Raw genomic sequence first — 23,134 nt, forward strand, 5'->3', positions numbered from 1 at the left:
ATTAATTTGAAGTTACAGCTTCTTGGAAATCAAGAAGAGGAGCTAGATACACCATGTTATTTCAGTACATAACTTCAATTTAGGTATTGATTCTATTGGACTTTTAAACTTTAAATGCCTTTGGAATATGACTCCTATTTTTAATGTATCACTGACATGCTTGTGAAAGTGCAACTATAATCTAGACTGTTTCATTATCATTTCTTATGCTTATATTTCAGTTGTAGAATTCTGGACATATGATTTCTACATCTATTAAATTATCCACCAACACTTGCATTAAAGCATTAATCTAGGAATGTGGGGTTTCTTTAAAAACACATATTGTAAGTTATATTTGTGAAATTGTAAATGGACATAAATTTTTATGTACCAAACATGTACAACTGCAAATAGATTCAGTACAGTACCACTAAGGTCCATAGCTTTTTATGAAAACAATGACTACTGGAAACAATTAACATATTAAAACTCTAAACTCTTTGTGAGGGGGGGGAGAAACCCCAAGCATTGGTTGTTTTTGAAAGAACTCAGCTTTCCATAGATTTGAATGTAATTTGAAGGATCTAACATCATTAACAGACTGCAGAAGTCTTCTAGAGATATTTTCGTGTCAGGTGAAAGACTGACGTTTTACATGCAAGCCGTTTTATTTTCTTCCATTCTAAAGTGTTAACTTTTCTTGTCTGTACATACCCATGAAAATCTTTAAGCTGATAGGCTTGTTTTCAAGTGATAGGTTCTCCATTTCCTGTTAAATTTGCAGGACCACAGTCTGTTCTTGTCGTACCAAATAGAAGGCAGGCAGAATTAGGACATATATTTTGGAATGAAATCAAAAAAACATGATTCATTATGTTTTAAGCTATGCTACCCTGTAAGCCTGAAAAAGAGTTAATTTAGAAAAGAACATTCCTTTCCTGTGATTTAGTCAATGTGCATTCTGTAGCTTTTTTACTGGACTTAGATATATTTTGAAGTTACATTAGTTTGTCTGATATATTTGAGCACTTGTTAGCAGCTTATCCTCAAAAATTCAACTATACTTATTCAATAAACAGGATAGTTGGATGTTTGTGATGCCACTTCGTCTTCGTCTTACCAAAAAAAAAAAAAGAAAGCAAATGTCAAGTAATTTGTGTCAGGTGTATGCTACAAATGAAAGTCCATCAATCATTTTTGGCCCTTTAGTGCAATGATTATCATTTCAAAGACGTGGGAGGACATTAAAGATAATGGCTTTTCTGTTGTCTATTATCTCTAACAGACTTCATATAATTATTAACATGTGTTCTCATTTAAGAAGAGTGTCAATATTTTGAGTGAATTGCATTTTTTTAACTGAAAGGGATATGTCTGTCAGCAAGTTTTTTGTCCATCTAACTAAATGAGGAATTACCATTAACGAATTTTGTGTTTCCACAAGAAGGGCAGATATTGCAGAAAATATTGGAAGCTTTGAGCGGTTGAAACACAATGACAGTCTTCAGAAGTCTGCTTAAGATAATAAACAGTGTTCAAACTTCAGTAGAAGTAATAAAATGCTAGGGCGTGCTCTTCTGGGATACTCTCACTTTCTCTTTATTTTTTTTTTGTGGGACTGCAAAGGATGAATACTGCATTTCCTTGTTTACTACAAAACATGTAGGATGTTGTAGTTATCCACAAAGGGTAAATATCTAGTTTGTGGCTTTGTCTTGTTTTTGCAGTTTTGATAGGAGCAAAGATATTGAAGTAAGTTTCTTACTAGCTCATTTCTTACCTCTTTTATTCTGAGAAATTGTCATTTGCTTGTCCTCTAGCAGAAGGCTAGAAATAGTTTTTCCATCCAACAGATTTGCAATAGAATTACATGTCCTAAAATATTTTTTAAGGATTTTAAAAATGTAAATCTATGGTTTGTCCATGTTAAATAAAAAAGTTAAACTAGGTTCTTTCCAATAGTAGGAATAGAAGAGATCGTGTCTTGTCTTAAGCTTCTTTGGAAATATCTTTGGTAACTCGTGGGGTGCTGATGTAGAATGGCTTAAGGGGCACACTTCTTCTGCAGGTTATTCTTCCTCTCTTTGAACTGGGTTTCAGCAGACTGCTATGAGTCCAGGCCATTGACTTCACCATACAAGTCAATGAGTGGGAATGGAGGGAAACACTGGGATATACAGGGCAGATTTTTAGCTTATGGTTTCTCTCAATAGATTTAAATATTATGGAAAGAATCCATGCAGCAGGAGGAGGAAGGATTTAGCTTTTGGTCACTAAAGTAAACTGAATCTGTTCAGATTTCAGCACCGGTAAGTGTACTGGACAGAATGTAGACATTACAATTAGACAAAACAGTGAAGTCTGTGGTATAATATTTAATGAAATACATTTCTGCCTACATTAGCAAAACACCTTTTAATTCCCTTTTAATGGGAATAGCAGAATAATTTATGAATGTATTCAAGCTTCAATATGTCTCCACTTTTAAATTAGATGATAAATATTTGAAAGACGTAGAAGGAGCACTTTTGTACAGCAAATAAACTAATTTAATAACATTAGAAAATAGTCAGGGAACACCACATAGAGGAAATAATGTTATGGATCAGTGAATTAAATGAATTAGCACCAGTAGTCACAACTTCATCACTAAGCCAGAAGATGCTGCATCCATTATAGCAATATATTCATAGTCTGGAGGAGTGGCAGGCAGCTGGCAAACCCTGCCAGCTGACATAGCAATACCAACTGGTGTCAGCTGGATTTTAGCTGCTTACCTGTCACTGCCAGCTATAAGCAAGTCCCAATATGCTGAGAGGTGATCAGTGATTTGTCTTTTAAAAACATAGACTAAATAGTTCAATGCAAGCTTTACAAGCTTTCATTTTATTTTGTTTTATGGTTTTTATGACCTGGAAAAGTACTGATTTTTTTTGTGTCTTGTTTCCATTGCAATTCGCACACTTATTTAATGCCCTATCAGTGACTTTCTGAGAATAAGTATAATCTGGGGCAATGTGAATATCTATGAAAATATATTCTCCATTTTACTACTGATTACATATTTTTGTTGCAAAGTCTTCCAAGTTGCACATTGCTTCTAAAAATCTATGACAAAAGCCCTATGTAATATTTAGCTTTACAACTGTGTTTTTAGAGTTATTTTGCACCAAATTTAACCTATTCTTTTTTCTTGTTCCCTCTGTTTTGCTGTCTAATGAATAAAATATTAGCCTTCAGTTACAGATTTCAGTTGGTTGAAGCTATTTCAGGTATTCTGAGTCTAGTTTGATGCCTGGTAATTGTGACCATGTGTACATTTGTCTAAAATGAATGTGAGCATCCAGTTAGTTGGTGATTTTAAAACATGAATCTCTGTTTTAGCTTTTAAAATTGTCTTCTTTGAATTTTTTTTTCTAATCTTTTTAGGAAGAAGTCTTGCTTAGCAATGTGAGCTAGTTCATTATATCTGGAAAATATATTAGCATTTAAAAATAAGTTAGTAGAGTGATTTCAAATGTCATATTGTCTACAATGGATATAGTCTGGAAAGGTTTTGCCTCAGACTAGGCATGTCTAATAGAGTTTATGACAACCTATGAATTTGGCCCTGAACAAGATCAACTTGGAGGTCAGTGAGTGCTATACAAATTGCATACTACTCAAGCCTGTAATTATCCCTGTAAGAAGTTAATGTGCTGTGGAGTTTGGTAAATTCATGTAAAGTTTCAGAAATGACCATGATAGACTGAGCAGTTACTTACATTTGCTCTGAAAAATAAGTCAGTGGGATGTGTTGCTAACAGAATATTTATAATTTATCGTAACTTGTAGCTAAATCATCTTGTCTCCTTGTGTACTCAAGAGATAAAGAGCTTGAATTCTTTCTTACTTGAAGAAAATGCTTTAAATAGTATTACTTTCTTAATATCCAACATACATGCTTTACATACAGGCTGAAAAAAACCTCTTGGAATAGATGCAGAAAATATGCCACATAAGTTGATTAAATGTTGAGTCCCTACAAGGCAGACTTAAAATATCTCTCACATCTTTGTTGAAGGCAGCTTGTATTCCAACTTGTTCATATATTGTCCAATTTCAGCCTCTATAAATAAGAACTAACTTTGCATTTTCAGATGAAAATATCATTATCTTTGACCTTTTTCCTGTATCTCAGCTACAAATCTATTTTATACCGGTGAATGGCTAAGTAGTTGCACAGTCAAATATTCCTACATCCCATATAACACAAGTAAGAAACATTTGTACAAGTTAGTATAAATCTTATCAGTTGACTGACTGCAATGTCGGCACGTATAAGAATACTACAGGGATCAGGTATAATGATTACTTAAAGTTTATAATATTATTAAATACACAAATATTAGTGTCACCAAATTATTAACACTAAATTTGGATATATATAGATTAAATATTGTCCAGATACTAGGAATATAAATTTAGGGAAAACAGCCATTAGTTTTAATTTTATGTACGACTTAGTATTTTTAGTAGTATTTGTACATCAACAATATAGAGTAAGCCAACTGCTTGAATCTGAACATTCCTTATTTTTAAGAACCTATGTCTGTATTGCATTTGGTGTTGTGCTGCTGTCATATCTTTTTTATGACGTAAATCAAAATGCCAGCAGTCTAAACGTGAGAAATTTGGTTTCAACATTTTTTAACATGTGAACTGCACTTCTAAAATTCTGATTGTTTACTTATCATTACATCATTGATGGACTGAATCACATCAATGTCACTAATTTCAACAAGCCAAAATAACTTCCTCAAAGTTTCCCTCCCTTCTTTTTCTTCTCCCCCATCCAACATCTGAAAAAATTACATTATGAATGTCAGCATATTATACTAACAAACGTCTGTTACCCAAAATGTGAACAGAATCCTCAAATCCTTGTGAATTGTCAAGCATGTGGAAGAAGCACATTCAGACAAGAGTGAAAGAAATCGTTAAGTAGACTCTAGTGTTCCAGAAATAATGTTGAGACGGGCATAACAATAATTCTCCAATTTTTCTTGGTCAGGAACTGATCCTTTGTCAAAAAGATAGGCTTAAATGTATTTGCACTGAAATGTAAACTAGCAGACAAACCAAGGAACCTGTGTTGTTCTCAGTGTATCTTAAATAGTTCTTCCTTGATCACCTTAAGGAAAAGGGGGGAGAAGTGTATTCCAGAATAAATATTTGATGTGCTTTTTCTTTTCCTTCTTAGTAGCGCACTACAAGAGGTGATTTTCTTGAGAGTCCAAGCTTACATTTATCAGCAATTTGTTAGGGTGCAGAGCACAGAGATAAGATGAAGCTTTTACTACCCCATTTAGTTAGTGAAAAGATTTTGTTTGTAGACACGTTGAATTCAATTCACATACTAGCTTCTCTCATTAATGTGAATGAATCCTTTGTAGACTGTTCATTTGATTTCAGATCATTTTGCATCATCTTTCTAGATTATCAAATTGCTGGATGGAAAACGGTCTCAAACTGTAGGAATTTTAATATCCAGTTTGCACTTGGAGATGAAGGATATTCAACAAGGTAAGTGTTTCTTACACTTAATGTATCCTATTTGCGTGACCTTCTCATAGGCCCCTTAATAGAATTCTGTGCAATATGGAATGTGCTTTCAATATAGTCCTCTAAAAGATAAAAGAAGAATCATTCTTCCAGTATATTCTAGTACTTGTAAAAGTTTCACCTAAATGAGAACTGAATTTAGATACAATGCATTCTGTATAATTTCAGTTTGCATTTCACTTTCAGTAAATTGTTTTCTCAAAACTGTTCCATATTTCTCCCTTACAGTTCCCTCTTTTTTCTTAAGCAAGTCCTCCACTGACAAAAATTAAATGAAGAGCTTATATATAAATCTTTTGGGCTTCAAACGTGCAGTCAGTATTTGCTGAATGTTTAAATTTTGCTTCATTGCCAGTATAAAAAGCACATCCCAAACTGCTGCAGCTACTGCGCAGAAATCAGAATGGATGGCATTTTTCAAAGCGTAGGGCTCCTCAGTGTACAAATTCCATTACTGGTAGAAATTATCTGAGTTTGCCAATACAACTCTACAGAAACACAGATTTTTCAGAACACTGGGGTAATTCAGATTCTGCTTATTTTCTGGATTTAAAAAGATATTGTTTAAGGATATTGTTTATTTCTTTTTCACATTAAAAAAAGGAAAATATTCACCATTTAAAACAACTGCTGGAAGAATTCAACTTGATGTCGCCTTTTTTCCTATTGTTTTCCCTCCATCACATACAAATACTGGGTAGGGTGTTGAGATGCTGCTGGCATTATTACTCATTTCAGAAGAGTCTTTGAGCATCTAGTACTTTAAAATCACAAGGGCTTACAGATGTCTCTTGGGGTGGAGGGAAACAACGAAAAGAAGGAATAACTTTGTGCCTGCCAGTATTGTGTGAAAGGTATCAGAATGAGATGGAAAACAACTGCTGTTACTAAAGGTCTGAATAATTTGCTGGCAGGGATTACAGTGGCATAGGATAGGACAGCAACTGCATTATAAAAACTGGGTAGTATTAAATATCTTCAGAGATGCTTTCGTGACTTTTTATTTTCCATTACACGATGTTCTACTAAAATAGAACATCTCTCTTTCAGTCATTTGCTGTACTTCTACATCTTTTGAAATACTCTGGCCAATTTCTATCAATTTTAAGAGAAAAGAATAAGTCAAATGTTTGGGCATGTATACACTAGCAGCCTGGCTTGAATCAGAAGTGCACTTTTGAATCAAATCTACCAGTTGTCCCATTTGCTGTGTTTGCATTGCAGAGCAGTCTCAGAGTGCACTAAAATTCTTCAGAATTACATTAAATGAGAAGATGTGCTCTAGGAACACACCAGCAGTCTCCACCTATAACAGGCTTTAAATTCCACAGGATCAGATGAGAGATAATTAAAACGCCCTGAAATGTCTATACTGTGGACACTGGATCCTCAATACCAGCTGTTGCTGTCTACAAATCCATTTCTAAAGACTATGCTATTTGCAGTTGTAGACATAGCTAATGTAGTCCTACAAGTTTAACGAAAATTAGGGTGTTGGTAGAAGAGAGAGAACTAAACAAGTGCTGTCACTGAAGAAGGGTTTATAACTCATCACCCTCTCTTTTCTGAGGTAGCGAATGACTGGCCTGTCACCACGTGTGTTGCTCAAGACAGCATAGGATATGCTGTCTCTTGCTTATGGAAACAGCTAGGAGATACAATTGGGATTTGGGAATACTGTTAGTGGAATTTTTTTTGGGGAAAAAAGCAGTCACTAAGCAGAATGAGTGACTCCAATAAAGATCTGTGTGCAGAGACTATCTGGGGGGAAAGAAAAACAGTTCACCAGACTCAGGGAATACATTTGTTCTGTGAAATGAATCTTTAGAAATGCATACTACAATGAAGACAGAGTAGAAATATACTTGTTTCTCTTTTAGTCTGTGTTTATCCCCTAGTATTTTGTTTAATTTAAATGTGTGTGCAGTCCTGCCTATCAGACACATTCTCGTAGTCAATGTACTTGATGAAAAAAGATCACAATAAGCTAAATAGCACAACAACCCTAATGAAAAAAGCGTGTAATTATTGGGTGATGAATGTCAGAGTTCTTTTATTTTTTTACAAACTGAAGTTACAAAAAGCCACCTCTAAGAAATACGAAAATTAAGCACTTTTCCCTTTTTTCAAGCCAATTTCCATTCCATAGTTCTGTATGTGAAAGACAGGGGAAAAATAGTCTTTATCAGCATGCAACAGAGAATGAAGAAACTTGAAGCAAAAGAAAATATATATAACTTTATTTCATGTTTTTCTGACCATGTTTGTTGAAAAGCCATGTATAAATGAATTAGCTGTCTTCATATAGTGTACTGCTTACTCTATCTTAAATAGCAGTTACAGAAATACAGATATAGGAAGGCTGTCCTCAGATGAACTGCCCTATACATACAGATGCATGCAAAGTCATAGACAAGGCAGAACAAAAGTAATCACTAGAAAATTTACATCCTTTTTAAAAACAGTCTGGGATTTCTGCATCTACAGGATTAGTCTCTCAAATCAAAGTAAGTAACTTCACAGCGTATTCTGTAGATAGCTCAGCCGTGCTAAACAAGCAAGTGACCATATCTGGCACCCAGATGTTTTAGTTTGTATTTGATAAAATACAGTTTGTATTTGATAATGAGCCAGCCACGCTTCAGGAAGGGAATCTCCCACACATGTTTGTTTGAGAGAGTGAAGTTCATCCCGCACGGAGAATTTTTAATTCTTGCTGTGTCTTGAGTACAGTCGAGGGAGAAAGCAACATAAAACTGAATAATTGTTTTGGCTGATGTTGGTGTTATATGATGCAGAGACATAGTTAACATTGCCATGCTGCACCTGTCCTAATACTCAGGTTTTTGGTAAGAGCATAAGAAATGCTAGGTGCTGTGTCTTCTGAGAACACTAACAAATTTTACTGTTGAATCTGGTACTGAAGCTGGTAATATAGTTTTTGATTAGACCACTATTAGTAGTATTCATCTCTTGAGCAAGAGAAGCAGACAGAAAATCTGTCTGTCTCAGTATGCTATATAGGATCTGTATTTATAGTTAAAAATCAAATAGCAATAATTTGTGCCTAGGTTTGGTATTATTTTCAAGGCTTCTCTGAGGTTGTTTTAAAACTTTTATAAAGAAAAGATGAGGAATGGTGGAGATCAGCTGCTAGTTAGGTAAGGAACATACTTTAACACTAAAAACTTACAGAAGTAATCTCCATTTCATATCAATACACTTCTCTTATTTTTTTCTATCCTCGTTCAGCTGAAATAGTACATCTTGAGACAAATATGCTTCGAGACTGTTTGTGTGGCTTTGCTGTTGAAAAATTATAACTCACTCTACAGTAAGGTGTTTCAGTTCTGTTTCTAATGTGAAATGCTGATTACGACTGTATGCAAAGACTCTCTGTGGGCACTCATCCCAACTGTTTACAGGGTGACATTCCAGTCCCTTAGGCAGTTCCTAATATAGTAACTAGCAATAGCAGTATACTGGAAAACACATAATAATACTCTTTCCTGCAGTATTATCTGTGCTGCCTTCCCATGAACTACTAAGATCTTTATTCAAGAGTAAACTGGCAAAATTCTGGGGCATCCCAGATGAAAAAAAGTTTTAATTACAGAAAATGAAATGTAGATAAAGTGTGCAAGCTTATGTCCAAAAGAGTGATTCTCCTAGATCCCTCTGTATCTCTATAGTACCTGCATTTTGACACGAAGTTGTTGGACACCAGAAGTTCTGCTTTTGTACATAGTTGGAAATAGTTTACTCTCTAATATCCCTGATTCCCATCAGGATGCATTAACTCATTGGTCTCATGCACTGGTGTATTTTCCTTGGAATTAAATCTGTGAGATGCAGTAGATGACACCAGATGCACACTTTACAGCTTACCACACTGTTTGTGGCAATAAAGTGCCATAAAGGTCCACGCAGGACATCTGCAGGTTTTGCTATTAGATTTACAAAGGCAAAAGTTTAGCCTTCTAGCAGTGTAATGCTGACAGAACTTAGCCTGTATGGTAAAGGGGGGAATTCAGTGCTCATCCTTGGCATTGAGATTATTTCTAAGGCTAATACAGTATTCTTTTATTAATTCCTAGACCTTAGGCAATTAAATATAATTTCTGAGACTCCATTTATTAAATCAGAGAATGACTGGCCAACCTGTAATAGCACATGTGAGGACCTGGTATGTTTATTGTGCATTTGGAACATTCTTATGTTCACTAGCAGTATAATTTTCTATGCAAAGCCACACTAAGATTTGAAAATAATAGAGAAATGCATTTGATCACACTTAGAATGGATGGGTTAGAATAGATTTTATTAAAAAGTCTAGGTCATGCCATCTGCGTTTATAGATTTATCTTCATTATTGATTTTTTTGATTGTTCCTCAAATATGGAATATATTTTTATTATGGTGTCACAGTAATGCTATTCTGATGGTGAGCAGTGCAAATAACTACCATGCCTCTCTGCATGAGAATTGTTTTTGTGGCATTGTAGGACGGGGCCAACTTTCTAGAAAGAACACAGTTATGATACTACTGTACAAGGGCAATCAACCAACTGAAAAGTGTTTGATTTGCCTTCTTCAACTGTGTGATTTACCCTCCATTGTCAACATTTTGGGAGTAAGTAATTGCAAGAATATGAAGAACAGATTAACTCATGCAGACTGATGATCAGTCCAATAATCATTCAAATTCTATATTGTTTCTACTGTATGTGAGGTGTGGTGGTTGGTGGCAGTTGGTTGGGCGTAGTGACTATGAAATGATACAGTTCTCAATTCTTGGTGAAGTAGGGACAGGGGGTCAGCAAAACCACTGCCATGGACTTCCCAGGGGGCAGACTTTGGCCTGTTCAGGATGCCGGTTGAAAGAGAGAGTGCTGGAGGCAGAGGGGTCCAGGAAGACTGGACATTTTTCAAGAAGGAGGTCTTAAAGACGCAGCAGCAGGCTGTCCACAGGTGGTGTGGGACAAACCTGCAAGGAAGATGACCAGCCTCACAGAACGGGGAGATTTTGCTGGGACTCAGGGGACAAAAAAGGAGAGTTTAGCAGTTTTGGAAGAAAGGACGGGCAACTCAAGAAGAGTACTGGAATCTCGTTAGTTCATGCAGAGAGGAAATTAGAAAGGCAAAAGCCCCGCTGGAACTCAATCTGGCCACTGCTTTTCAGCAAAAATCGGTGGCAGGGACAGTACGTTCTGCAGCTGGACGCTAGATTGAGGCAAAAAGATGGTTCCTGAAGTGAGGGAAGCCCAGTAAACCCAGGAGGAAATGAGAGGCAGGTGCCCCCTGATCCCCAGAAGCTGCAGCTGTGCCGTGGTGCCTGATAAGGGATGGGGATGGGGAGTGGTCCCAGAAGCAGCCGCGGAGAATTTAAATGGCCCCCAGGGAATGAAGCGAACAGAGCACTGCGAACAGGAACGGGCAAGCAGGTGTCTGGCACATCAGAAAAGTGGCTCATCAACAGCCCGGCTGAAATGCATCTACACCAATGCATGCAGAATAGGCCATAAACAAGAAGAACTAGAGGTTATTGTAAGGCAAGAAGACTACACTATAATTGCCACCACGGAAACGTGGTTGGATGACTAACATAAGTGGAGGGCTGCTATGGTTGGCTATAAACTCTTCAGGTGGGATAGGTGGGGAAGGAGAGGCAGTGGGGTAGCTCTCTATGTTAGAGAGTGTTTTGATAGCCTTGAGCTTAATGGTGGTGATGATAGTCTCGAGTGTCTATCGCTAAAAATCAGCAGAGTACCTAATAAGTTAGATATTGTGGTGGGAGTCTGCTACAGACCATCTAGCCAGGAAGAAGAAGCTGATGAGACATTCTACAAGCAACTGGGACAAGTCTCGTGATCACTAGCCCTTGTTCTTGTGGGAGACTTCAACTTATTAGATATCTGCTGGAAGTATAATACAGCAGAGAGGGAAAAACCTAGGAGGTTCCTGGAGTGTATGGAAGACAACTTCCTGACACAACTGGTGAGTGAGCCAAATAGGGAAGGTGCCCTGCTGGACCTGCTCTTTGTGAACAGATAAGTCCTTGTGGGAGGTGTAATGATTGAGTGACTTTTCCACCTACACAGATTATTCCATTTGTGCATTCTATATATACTGTGTACTGTGTATGAAGTATTGAAGTAGTTGCATACCCATCTCAGAAGCTGGGAAACCATTTTCTTTAAAAGTTTTTTTTCTTTGTTTTGGTAAATTCACAACATATGTTTTTTGGGTTTTTTTAATCTGCCTGGAGCATCCAGCCTGATGTGGGTAGATTAACATTAGTGCTGGAGTCTTTTGCTCATGACTTCTTGTGGGAGTCGAGCTTTCTTAGACATTTTAACTTACATTGTGCCCATGGTGCTTCTCTGTAATGTATATTTTAAAGTATCTTAATATATTTTTTTTTCATGATAGTTAAATACTGGAGACAAACTTTAAATAAGTTTAGAACATACCAATTTGTCAGATGTAAACCAAAGCGATTTGGATATTCTGGGCAGATTTGCCAAATAGAGATTTGTGGTTAACAGTCTTTGTCATTTTCCAATTGACTGTATCAGTCACAATTTAATGTCAATTTCCCAGTGACAGGCTTCACGTTCCCATCACATCAAGCCTTAACTCAGCAGAATGTACTACATAAAAGAATGAAGTACTTCCAGGTCAAATAAATGCATCTTTGGCAAGCTCCTTTTATTTAAATAAGATCTTTCAGTTTTATCATTTGGGAGCAGTTTAGATAATTTCTTCATATTCTGTCGTTTAATTGTCACCTTAAGTGGTTTGATACTGCTGAGTATATGTAAGCTCTGTCAGCAGGACTTCAATCCTGATTTAAGTAAAATGTGTTCAGTAGGAGTGGGGCTGTATGTCAGTCAGCCTTAAGACTGTTGGTATTTAAGCTGGTTAAGAGAAGAATGTTTTTCATATTCAAGCTCCAAGTTCCACAGTTTTATGTGGACTGCACACACTATGCTTTAAATTCTCAGCTTTTCTTTGGTTTGCATTTTTAAAGTGATAAAACGGGAGTGTGAAAAATCTGTGCAGTAGAGAATTTAACTTTTACAGTTAGATTAATTTTTTAAAATTGAGTCTGTTAAAAACCTTTGGTCCACGTTTATGTTTGAAGCAGTAGTCTTAGTTTGTGAAATGTACTTGGCAAGTATTTTTATGTGTGCCTGTTAATTTGAATGCATGATGCTGATCTGTTTTTTGTCCTAGCTGACGGTTATTATATCCTAATGGGTGCAACCCTGCACTAATGATCCTTGTGTATATAAATTCTTCTTGTTGTGAGCAGACACCATAGGCCACATAAAAATGTTTGCCTCAATTTCCCTGAAAAAAAAGGATCTCAGAAACCAGACTTGGCCGAGTAACAGATTTTTTTAAAGGTAGAGCAACCCAATAAAATTACCAGCTTTTCACAGCATGAGTCTACTTCCTTTCGACATATTGTGAGGTGTAGGTGAAATATTCTAACTGAACTGACAGTGTAAGAAAGACAGCTAACTAGAAAGCAAGATAAAAGTAAAAACCTCCTATGATGATTGATATTGTAATGCCTATTAATTGTTTTGGAGCCTCCTTTTTAGATTTATGATAGTTCACCTATATTAATTACTTACACTTACGTGAGTCTTGATATAATGAGATTTAATGCAGTAAATTATCGCAGTTAAATTCACTGTATCAGAAAGAGTATTTTGAAAAACTTATCAAGGTTTTTATTCATTTTATTAATGTTATGTGTATGATTAAAGCTGGGGTTTGCTTTTCACAGGAATATTAAGAAGGTTTTGTTTCTTGTAGCTCTCTAAGTAAAAAGTAAAATAACTCATTTCTTTGATCTAGTGTAATGGTAGGTTTTCAACTGCCCCAATTCAAGATAATTTATACAACATACTGTGAAAGTAGTTCACATGTCTTCTAATTAGAATATGAAGAATACTAAGACACCTTGAATTTGGACTTGTATACAAGCTTTTCCAAATCAATGCTTCTTGTTTAAAAAAATAGACCAGTCTTCATAATTGTACATGTTTGGCAGTACTTCTGACTTTTAGGCAGTATGTCTCTACGTATATAAGCATACTGAGATGTCCGGCTGTCATTCAATTGACTAACATGGCTAGAATTTTTGACTGCAGCCTGGCTGCGTGGACATTGCCAATAATAGCAGGACAGGTTGTACAGCGAGAATATCAGAAAATACTTTATTAGTACTTGTATATAATCACGTACTTGTCCAAAAGAGAAAATAATTAACATCAATTCCATTATAAATATGTTCATCCAGAGATTATTGTTAGTTTAATCTCAAATGTTTTTTGCTTTATCATGTCACTTGGAAACAGTGCTGATCTGTTAGAACTGGTGTTGAGTGTAGAAACACTGATAAGAAAGTATAGCATTCGTAGAATCATAGAATGGTTTGAGTTGGAAGGGACCTTAAAAATCGTCTGACTCCAACCCTCCTGCCATGAGCAGGGACACCTCACACTAGATCAGGTGATTAAGATTAAAAAACACTTTGTGATTTTGGGGCCTTTTTTGATGATGAATCTCTCACTGAAAATTCCAGCTAAGTGTACAAATCTTGATATTCTTGTTAAAGTGTCCTTTTTTTCAAACTAATTCCTCTCATTGTGATAGTTCTGGATCTAAAAATATCTGTCATTACTTCCATGTTTTGCAAGTTCAAATTACCTCCAATAAATTACTAGCTAACTCGGGACAAATACATTTCTTCTTGTAAGCAGGTTTCGGAATATTCCAAGATAGGATGAAAGTGAAAACAGAAGGGGAAATTTTTGCACTCAATATGTGTGTTTTAAAATCTTAATAATTAAATATATTGGACTGTGAAACATTTTTTTCAAATATTTTCCAGTCTCTTAGATTCTTTTGAAATTGCTTTGGATAATACAGAAGGTAATGCAACTCATCAAACTCTGTTGCAAGAACCAAAAGATGATCTCACAGATTTAGTCACTAATGATTATCTTTAAACAAAGATTTTTTTCAAGTTTGCTTGTTCATGCTTTATATATGGTTACACTCTTGAGCTTTTTTGTTTTTAATCTCTCCAACGGGACAAAAATAGTCATAAGTATTACTTTTCACAGATACTCTCTTCTTCCATATAATTCTTCACTTCTAATCAAGGTGTAATATCAACAGATGGAATCATAATCGAGAGGCAAAATTTTAAAGCATTTTAAATGTCATTGAACCTTCTAAAAAAATTAATTAGCCTGCCACAAAGAAAATTTACTAGCCTGCTGGTTAGTTTCGCAATGTAAAATCATGAGGTAGGTGGAAGAGCAGGCAAAAGCTTATTACTTTTAAGTAATTATTTAAAGATGTGTGCCGTGCCCCTTTCAAACATGGTTTCCAAATGCAGCAAGAGCTTTTAAAATCTTCTATATTCACAAGCAGTCAAGTTTCCTTTGAAGAAGTATAATACAGTTGAAATTAAAAGTTATCAGATACTTCGTAATGATGAGTCACTGGTTATGACAAAAACTGGTAGATGCCTTAAGCTTGATTCTTTTGGGATTAATGTTCCCAGTAATAATTAAATGTGAGTGAGGAGTTCAGAAATTGTGCGCAGTCCCAGCATCAATCTTGATGAAATGCTGGTTTTAGAAAAACTAAACTTTTAAAGTTATTTCTATTCCATACTGCATCTCTAAGATTACTGGAATTTAACATTAGAGAGCGTAAGCATCGTAAACCAATCCTATTTAGTTTTCAGAAAAGTCTCAATAGTTTATCCAAATTATAATGGGATTTGCAAATGTTGGAAACGCTCAATATCATGTATTCCAAACATAGTAACATTTGGAACTAAGGCAGAAAACATTTTGAGACTTTTCATTTTTGGTAATGAGACTTAATTAATCACTGAAGAGGATATTTTAGGTGCCTCTGTGTGCTGTTTAAGAGTACCAGGAAATTGTCATGTAATTTTATAGTGGATAAAGCTAACTGAAATGTGAGCTGGTCTACGAAGATACCTTAAAAATCTGTAGCACATTTGTCTGTGCTTGCAAATTTGCAACTTGCAAATGTCGCAAGTTTGTCTACCTGTTTGCTTCCCAAGCCTGCCAGTCCCAAGACAAGCAGATCTCCCCGTTTTCACATCTCCTTGATCTCCCATGCACATAGGGTTACCTCTAAATGCCTTGACTCTCAATTCCTTCCTGTCCAGCCCTGTAAGCTACCATGAAATCTATGCTATTCACTGTCTGGTATCAATTTTTCTCATGTTCTCCTGCCCAGCCAGCTATGCAATATGCTGAGTACCTGGCAGGTCGTATCTCTGACTGCCGAGTATATTGGAAAGGAAAAGTAGAACTGCATTGTCCAGAGACAGAGTTTATACTAAGTTCTTGTGCGAGTGCTGTGACTTAAAGTCAGAACAAAAATATAATGAAGAAAATAATAAAATAGTAACTGGATATAATTACGTCCTTTAGCTAGGTCAGACCTCTTTAGTACATTTCTCAGAAGAGAATTGAACTTTTAAGTAAGTTTTCCAGCATCTAATTTGTGAATGTATTCTTTACAGCTATACTGTGTGTTGATGACTCCATCGTAGATCTGGAAACACTGGAAGCACTGTATGAAAATGTAAGTAAGCTGGGGTAAAGCTGTGGTTAATCATCATGGTGTTTCAGAAGAAGTAAAGCTTTATATTATGTTGCCATTTTAAAATAAAAATATGATATAGAAAAAGTCTTCAGGGAATTTAACAGTAATAATATAGGTAGCATAAAAAAATACCCATTGTCATGCTTATTTCTCTTAATGGCTTAGTTCTCAAATGTCAGAAATTTAGAAAGACAGATTGCCTTTGGAATCAGTTTAAAATGTAAAGAAAGGTGTAACATGTAGCAATGTTCACTCCTGACCTGAAAAATACAGTGCTTACTTCAGGCCTGGTTTTGGCTAAAATGCTGAATTTATGTAAATCAAGGTGTAAGGCTAAATCAGTTGACTCAGGCTAGTGCATTGCTGTCCTTACCCAGGTTGCTCTGTAGACTACGCTTATAGCAGTCATCAACTGTGGGACTCTAAAGTTGCATAAGAGAATATATTTACACTTGGCTGTAGAGTTACCAAAGCTACCCCTCTGACCTAAACTGTAGAGCATCCTATAGAAGTATTTGCAGTGCTGTGCTCTACAAGTGTGCCGTATTTTTTGGACATTGGTAGTAATGTCTAAGTGCAAGGCACTGAAGGAATTTATCATGGATTTTTATACCTCACTCTTTTTTGTAGTCTAAAAGTCTTCCAATAAAAATTATAATTGTGACTCTCAAACAGGTAAATTGGTAATTTATTAATTTGTTATTAATTACTTATTACTTTATATCCATTCACTCAGAGAGCGCAAAAGGATGAACTGGAGAAAATCAAGCAATATTATCAGACCTCAAAAGAGGAGGAACTGAAGCTTCTAGATAAACCAGAACAGTAAGATTTTTTTTTTTTTGGTAGTATTTTATAATTTTATCATATCATTGTCCTTTGCTGATATGTTAAAAGTGATATTGATACATAATTTTTGGGACCTAATTTTTAAGTTTTTGTATATTTCAAGACATGATATGAACTTTGCCTTTATCACGTAACTTTTTTTTCGGACATGACAGATTTTACTATGTTAACTTGGACAATGAAAACTGATAAAATATGTAGCCTTGAATCAATAAAGATTTCTGTTCCCATTCCCATGCTTGTAAAAGGCTTATTCTTCCCTCAGAGCTTTTAGTGCTAAACTAGTGTGTCATAAAGCAGAGTCAGGCAAATTTTGATTGTCAATAACTTGAAAGACTTCACAAAGAGAGGGTTTAGGTGAGTCCTGTGACAAAGGCGCAATGTACACTCTGGTCGTGCCTATTGAAGACCTACAAGGCTGATTCCACATCATCTCCTGCAGCTGTTGTGGGCAGTGACAGTGGTTAGGTTGAAAAATTGCTTACATGCTGCTCTTTCTGTTGTAATAAACCTTAGACCAATGAGAAAATTGCGAAAATCCATGAGCATCTTCTAATCACAGCACAACATCCTGCTCTGAGGCCTCTCTGCAATCCTTTTCCTTCTTGTCTTTGTCGTTTGTGCTGTCTTTGGTGTAAAGAAAGGATAGAGGGAGAGAGAACTGAAACAGCAGAGGTAGTTATGTAATTGGTTGATGTCAGAAGCATTACATTTTCATACCTTTTTTTTCCCATTAAAATGTTAGTGGTGAAGAGCAGATTTTTTTTTTTGTTCTTTTTCACCTAACAGGAGGCAGCTAACTTCTCATTTGCAGTTGTCTGCTAGGAAATAAGTTAATTCTGGGAGATGAGGCTAACATACTTACTCTTCATTAAGAGTGGCTGTCACTCCTAAGACTTAAGAACACAAGTATCTGTAAAGTGTGTATACTAGCTTGTTGTTGCATCCCATATCCACGGCTTTCACTGCATTGGTTTATGACATAAGAATACATTGTGTAACTAGTTGATGTTTTCCAGAGCTTGAATCTTTGGCAATCTCTCTGCTGTGTGAGTGAAATAAATATTGATGCACTTTCTGTTCTGGAGAATACGAATCTTGTAGAACTCTTAAGAGTTATAAAAGTTGTCTAGTTTTGTAAATTATAGTGGAGAGAAGTTAATTAAACACAAAGTCGAACTTGTGCTATGATTGCTCCATGATTAAAAGTAAAGAACTGTAAATAAAGAAGTTAGATCATTCAGAGTGAAAGAGTAGTGTCAAAAACAAGCTACTTTTTATCAATTATTGATCTTTGTGTTCTCTCTGCAAGTCTTAATTATCCTATTTTTACTCTCTTATTAAGCTACATAGGTTAAAAAAACTAGCTTTTTAAAATGTTGCCTGAAGGGGGAAACAATTTGCTGATGATGCAAATTTTACTAGACATTCAAAATAATGTCCTTTCTGAAAACTCAGTAGATCAGGTGCTCCTGGTTTTGTTGTCCAAGTCAGCCTCTAAGTCAACCTAAATGCAGAACTGGAGATATGTTGGGATTATACTATGTATATTTACTCCATAAAAGGTTAAAGACAGAAAAGTGCTAAATTAGTATTTGTGATTAAAAATATTTGGTACAGGGTATAAACCTCATGTATTTTCATTAATGAGGAGCAGAACAAATGTGCAAACAAAGCCATTTATGAAATGGTTGCAAATACTAACAATAGGCATTCATATAATGAAACCATTGATGTGAATTCACTGAGGTCTAATGGAAACCTTTGCTGGTTTTAAATGTTTGGATTACCAGACAAATAGAAAGCTTTAGTGATATCATTGGTTCTCTCCTGCACATGTGATTTTCATTTGTTTTGCTGGCATGTTAAATTTGCTGTTGTTGGCATAAACTGTAAGAATCAGAGCAACATGTCAATACCCCCCTAAATTATACTTCATGATAATAGTTGTTAAAATGCTAATATTCATTAGCATGATAAAGATTTATATGCACAATTGACCACAATTTGGGGCTTTGCTAGCAGGATACAGATGCTTTAGCTAATTTCCAAGAAGACCCTTTTAGTTGTAATTGCTCTCCAAGTAATGCCATTTGCTTCCCTTTGAAGACCACTGTCCTTTGACTTACAATTTAAATCCTGCCGGCTTACTTAGAAGCTTAGAAGGATTAGATACACTTTTTTCCCAAAAAGAAGTATTTTTATTTTTTTTTAATGCAGATAGATCTATACTTATAAATAATTTACCTCCATAGATTCAGCCCTTCTTTGTCTTTCTTATGGAAAAATGTTCTGTTACACTAACAACATGGTAGCTTGAAAGTACAAGATTCTGGTAGGATGTAAGTGTTCTCAAATAAATACATTTTTTATTTACTATTTCTTCAAGGGAGGAGTAAAATGGACCTCACATAGATGAACAGCAAATTCTTGATGTTTACTTTAGACTATTAAAATTGTAGTAATAAGAAACCTGTCAAAAAGTGATGTGACAGTCATGACATCATTACTTTAAGTCAATATCGTACATTTCTCAAACTAAAATTGCGAAAATGACTGATCTAAGATCATTCTTTTCCACCTTTGATAACCACAGATTCACGTCATGGCTTTCTCTTTAGTAACTGCATTTGTATTACAGTTACTAAGATTCTTTTTTGTGACAGTTTTCAGTTATAAGTATTCTGTCTGGATATTTATGTTGAATACTTTGAATTCCAAAATCTGGAGGCAGTTTCTTTTTACGTTGATACTCTTTTAACTGTCAGTATAATTATGTTGTGTTGTGATGACCAGCAGTGTAGGAGAAGGCAAGAGTATTTGTCAGTTGATTTTTAAGTTTAAACTTTTAGATTGTATCTATGTTAGAACTTCATTGAAATTAGCTTTTCTTTTGTTTCTCTCACACGAAGTGCAAAGTATCCTCTTTTTTTTTTCCTGGCAATACCATTCATGCCCAATAGGAAGCATTTTTATTAATACCAGATTGGCATTTCTTTTTTTTTCCCACTACTTAAGTGTAAGAGCCAAGCCAGGCTTCCCCAAACCTTCTCTCACAGTTTTTTTTTCATCGGGCAAGAAAGAAAAACAAGGAAAAAATTATATTCCAATTAAAATGTAGTACTTCACACTAGCTACAGGTAGATTTTGCTGATTTTTTTAGACAGTCACTATGTATTCAGCAAAGCATTGCATGCATGAGAAATTTATGAAATGTATTTGAAGATACTAGTGTTATTTAATATGAAAAAGAAATAATTTGGAGAAATCAGATGTATTACCTTAAATAATTAAAACAAGTTTATAAGAATTCAAAGTAATAATGTTTCATATGTATCGCTGAAATCCTAGAATTAAAAGTTACAAAGCAAATTATGAAATCGCTGTTAGTATAAGAAATGCTAAAGCTTCTTGTATTATTTAGCCAGGGTCTTACATTATAAATTGAAGAAAAGGGAGGAATTACTCATACCTTTGCGGTGCTTTCATTTTGTGATATCTGAACTGGGGTTCTTGAATATCCATTTATTTCTTTTTATTTACCAGTTAAAGGAAGAAAGCTGGAATAGACCCATGAGGAAAATGTACATATGAGGACAGATAAAAACCAGATAAAGAGTTAGTAACTTTGCTGAACAGTGTCTGAAGAGGGGTATAATCTGCAAGTATTTTACTGCTAAATATACGGCTAAGTGCATTACCATGAAATATGCTGCTGTATCATTGGAAGTGTGGTGCAACTTAATAAAAGAAGATTGAGGCTGAGCATCAGAAGAAAATTTTTGGCAGATGTTTTATATTATGAAATAACCTTGTAGAAATATGTGTCCTTTATTGCTGGGCACATTTTTAAGGGAAGCAAAAACACATGAGTGAAAACAGTAAATAATATTTCTCTAGCTCTTTACTTTTTTTCTTTTTTTTTTTTTTGAACTATGATCTATGTTTATGATTCTATTTATTGCTAGGCAGCTGTGATACTGGATTAATGGATTCATGTGGTAACAATGTCTTGAATTTTTTTTATATTAATAGGATTTCTTAAGGTATTTAGAATGAACAATATAACAGTTATAAATTCTGTCAGATTTGAATTAAAGTAGGAAAGATTGCCTGTATATTTCATGATACTACAGCTTTGATCCTTTATGATAAGGAATATAAAGATTCATTAATACTCTTTTTCCCCCCAGATTTTTATATGAGTTATCTCAGATCCCCAACTTCACAGAACGAGCTCAGTGTATTATCTTCCAATCAGTTTTCTCTGAAGGGATAACGTCAGTACACCGGAAAGTTGATATCATAACTCGTGTTTCCAAGGTAAGTCCTAATGAAAGCTAAATGAAAACATAAATATATTTTAGACTACTCACGCCTTTTTTTTTTATCATAAGTGATGAACCTTAAGCCTGGTTATTAGCTTTTCAGGAAAAAAAAAATTACATTTTTTAGCTACTTATAGGAACAAAAGGAGGAGGAAAGAGGGAAGGTGAGTTGTGTGTGATGCTTTTCATAGTGAAGTTTATTTTTATTTTATAGATAATCTCCATAAAACAGAAATTAAATATTAGACTGGTTTAGTACAAGGCCTTGCAAACTTACTCTTTTTGCATATTACTGTTGATTGATGCCTATGACATTCGTCAGCTTATTACTTTTCCCTGGTAGCTATCCATTTCTCTTAACTCTTAATACAGCAGTATTTTTAGTACCTGACAAAGCTTTAATTAAGATTTCTATACCATACTAAGAATTCAAAATTATAATAAATAGGGCATGAATGATGTAAGAATTAAAAGAGAAATTAAGTAGTAACCTAAAAGTATAACAACCTGTCTAGGATAGTATTTAATTTTAATTTTTTTCTACTTTGCAGATCAGCTTTTGATTAGCTTTGCTACCAAGAATTATCCATGTTCTGTCCCTTTGGTTTTCTTTGTATATTGGAACAATATAAATAGTTACTTAGTGTTTCGTTTCCAAAGTAGACATAAATACGGAACCAGTTTTGTGTGAGACCGAGAAAGTGATACTGCTCTCAGTTTGCTCATGAGGACCTGAGGCTACAAATGATTTACCCAATGTGTAATATAAGGCTACATAGTTAAGAATTAAGGCTACTGCCTCACAATTGGCAAGATAGATGTCTTTATATGTAAATTACAACTATTATTTCTCGACTATGTTTCTAAATTTCTGTTTTGAGGCATAGTGAATTAGTCCTTAGCCCTGGTATATCTGTGTTAAGTATGGATCCAGAAATGTAAATTTCCAGAGCACCAGGACCAATGAAAAGCAGACTGAATATGGCAGTCCAAGTCTTACTTAGTCACAGCAAAACCAGCACATCGCCATTTGACTGTGCAATGTGCAAATTCATGATCAGCCATCTCATCTGTAAGGTTTTTAAAGGCTTCTAAAATGTTTAGTAATACTCTTCTATTAGTCTTTTTGTCATCTAGATAGTATATGATGCCATATAATTTACTTCATATGCACTAAGTTAAATATAGTACCTTATGCAGATACAATCTAATAAATGCATCTCCTAAATATTTGATTCTTGTACCGGTTTTTGTTTCATTTCCATACAGGAATAAAAAACATACAAGAAGCAAAACCTCTAGCAAAAATAAAATTAAAAAAGCTTTTTTATGTTAGTGATTAGAACTTTTGTGCTAACAGAAGTTACAGGCTAGTATCCATTTTGCAGGCTTTGCTGAACATGAAAAGTGTAAAGGAAATTTTAGGTTTGATTCTGGCTTTTGGAAATTATATGAATGGCGGGAATAGGACCCGAGGTCAAGCTGATGGATTTGGTTTGGAAATACTCCCCAAACTAAAGGACGTTAAAAGCAGAGTAAGTACTCATTTTTAATGAAAGATAACTTTTCTCTATTGACCTTTTTTTCTTTTCCATCATCTGTCAAAATTAATATTTTCTGATTTCTTACTGTTCTTGAAAGAGCAAGGCACTATTTTCTTGCTTTTTTCTCCCAACTTTTCACATCCTTCTCCT

The 23,134-nt window shown here is 35.0% G+C and overlaps 1 protein-coding gene across 4 annotated transcripts in view; it reads left to right on the top strand.

Moving 5' to 3' along the window:
- FMN1 (formin 1) overlaps positions 1–23,134 on the top strand; it is a 182,755-nt gene that overhangs the window by 101,946 nt on the left and 57,675 nt on the right. For all 4 annotated transcript variants that reach the window (XM_054067736.1, XM_054067737.1, XM_054067735.1 and 1 more), the window contains 5 exons: positions 5,460–5,547; positions 16,181–16,242; positions 17,000–17,088; positions 21,306–21,435; positions 22,829–22,975. In XM_054067736.1, the coding sequence (XP_053923711.1) occupies positions 5,460–5,547; positions 16,181–16,242; positions 17,000–17,088; positions 21,306–21,435; positions 22,829–22,975 (516 nt within the window). The remainder of the gene's footprint in view (positions 1–5,459; positions 5,548–16,180; positions 16,243–16,999; positions 17,089–21,305; positions 21,436–22,828; positions 22,976–23,134) is intronic.

The sequence above is a fragment of the Cuculus canorus genome, chromosome 5, assembly GCF_017976375.1.
Source record: "Cuculus canorus isolate bCucCan1 chromosome 5, bCucCan1.pri, whole genome shotgun sequence".
NCBI classification, from domain to species: domain Eukaryota; kingdom Metazoa; phylum Chordata; class Aves; order Cuculiformes; family Cuculidae; genus Cuculus; species Cuculus canorus.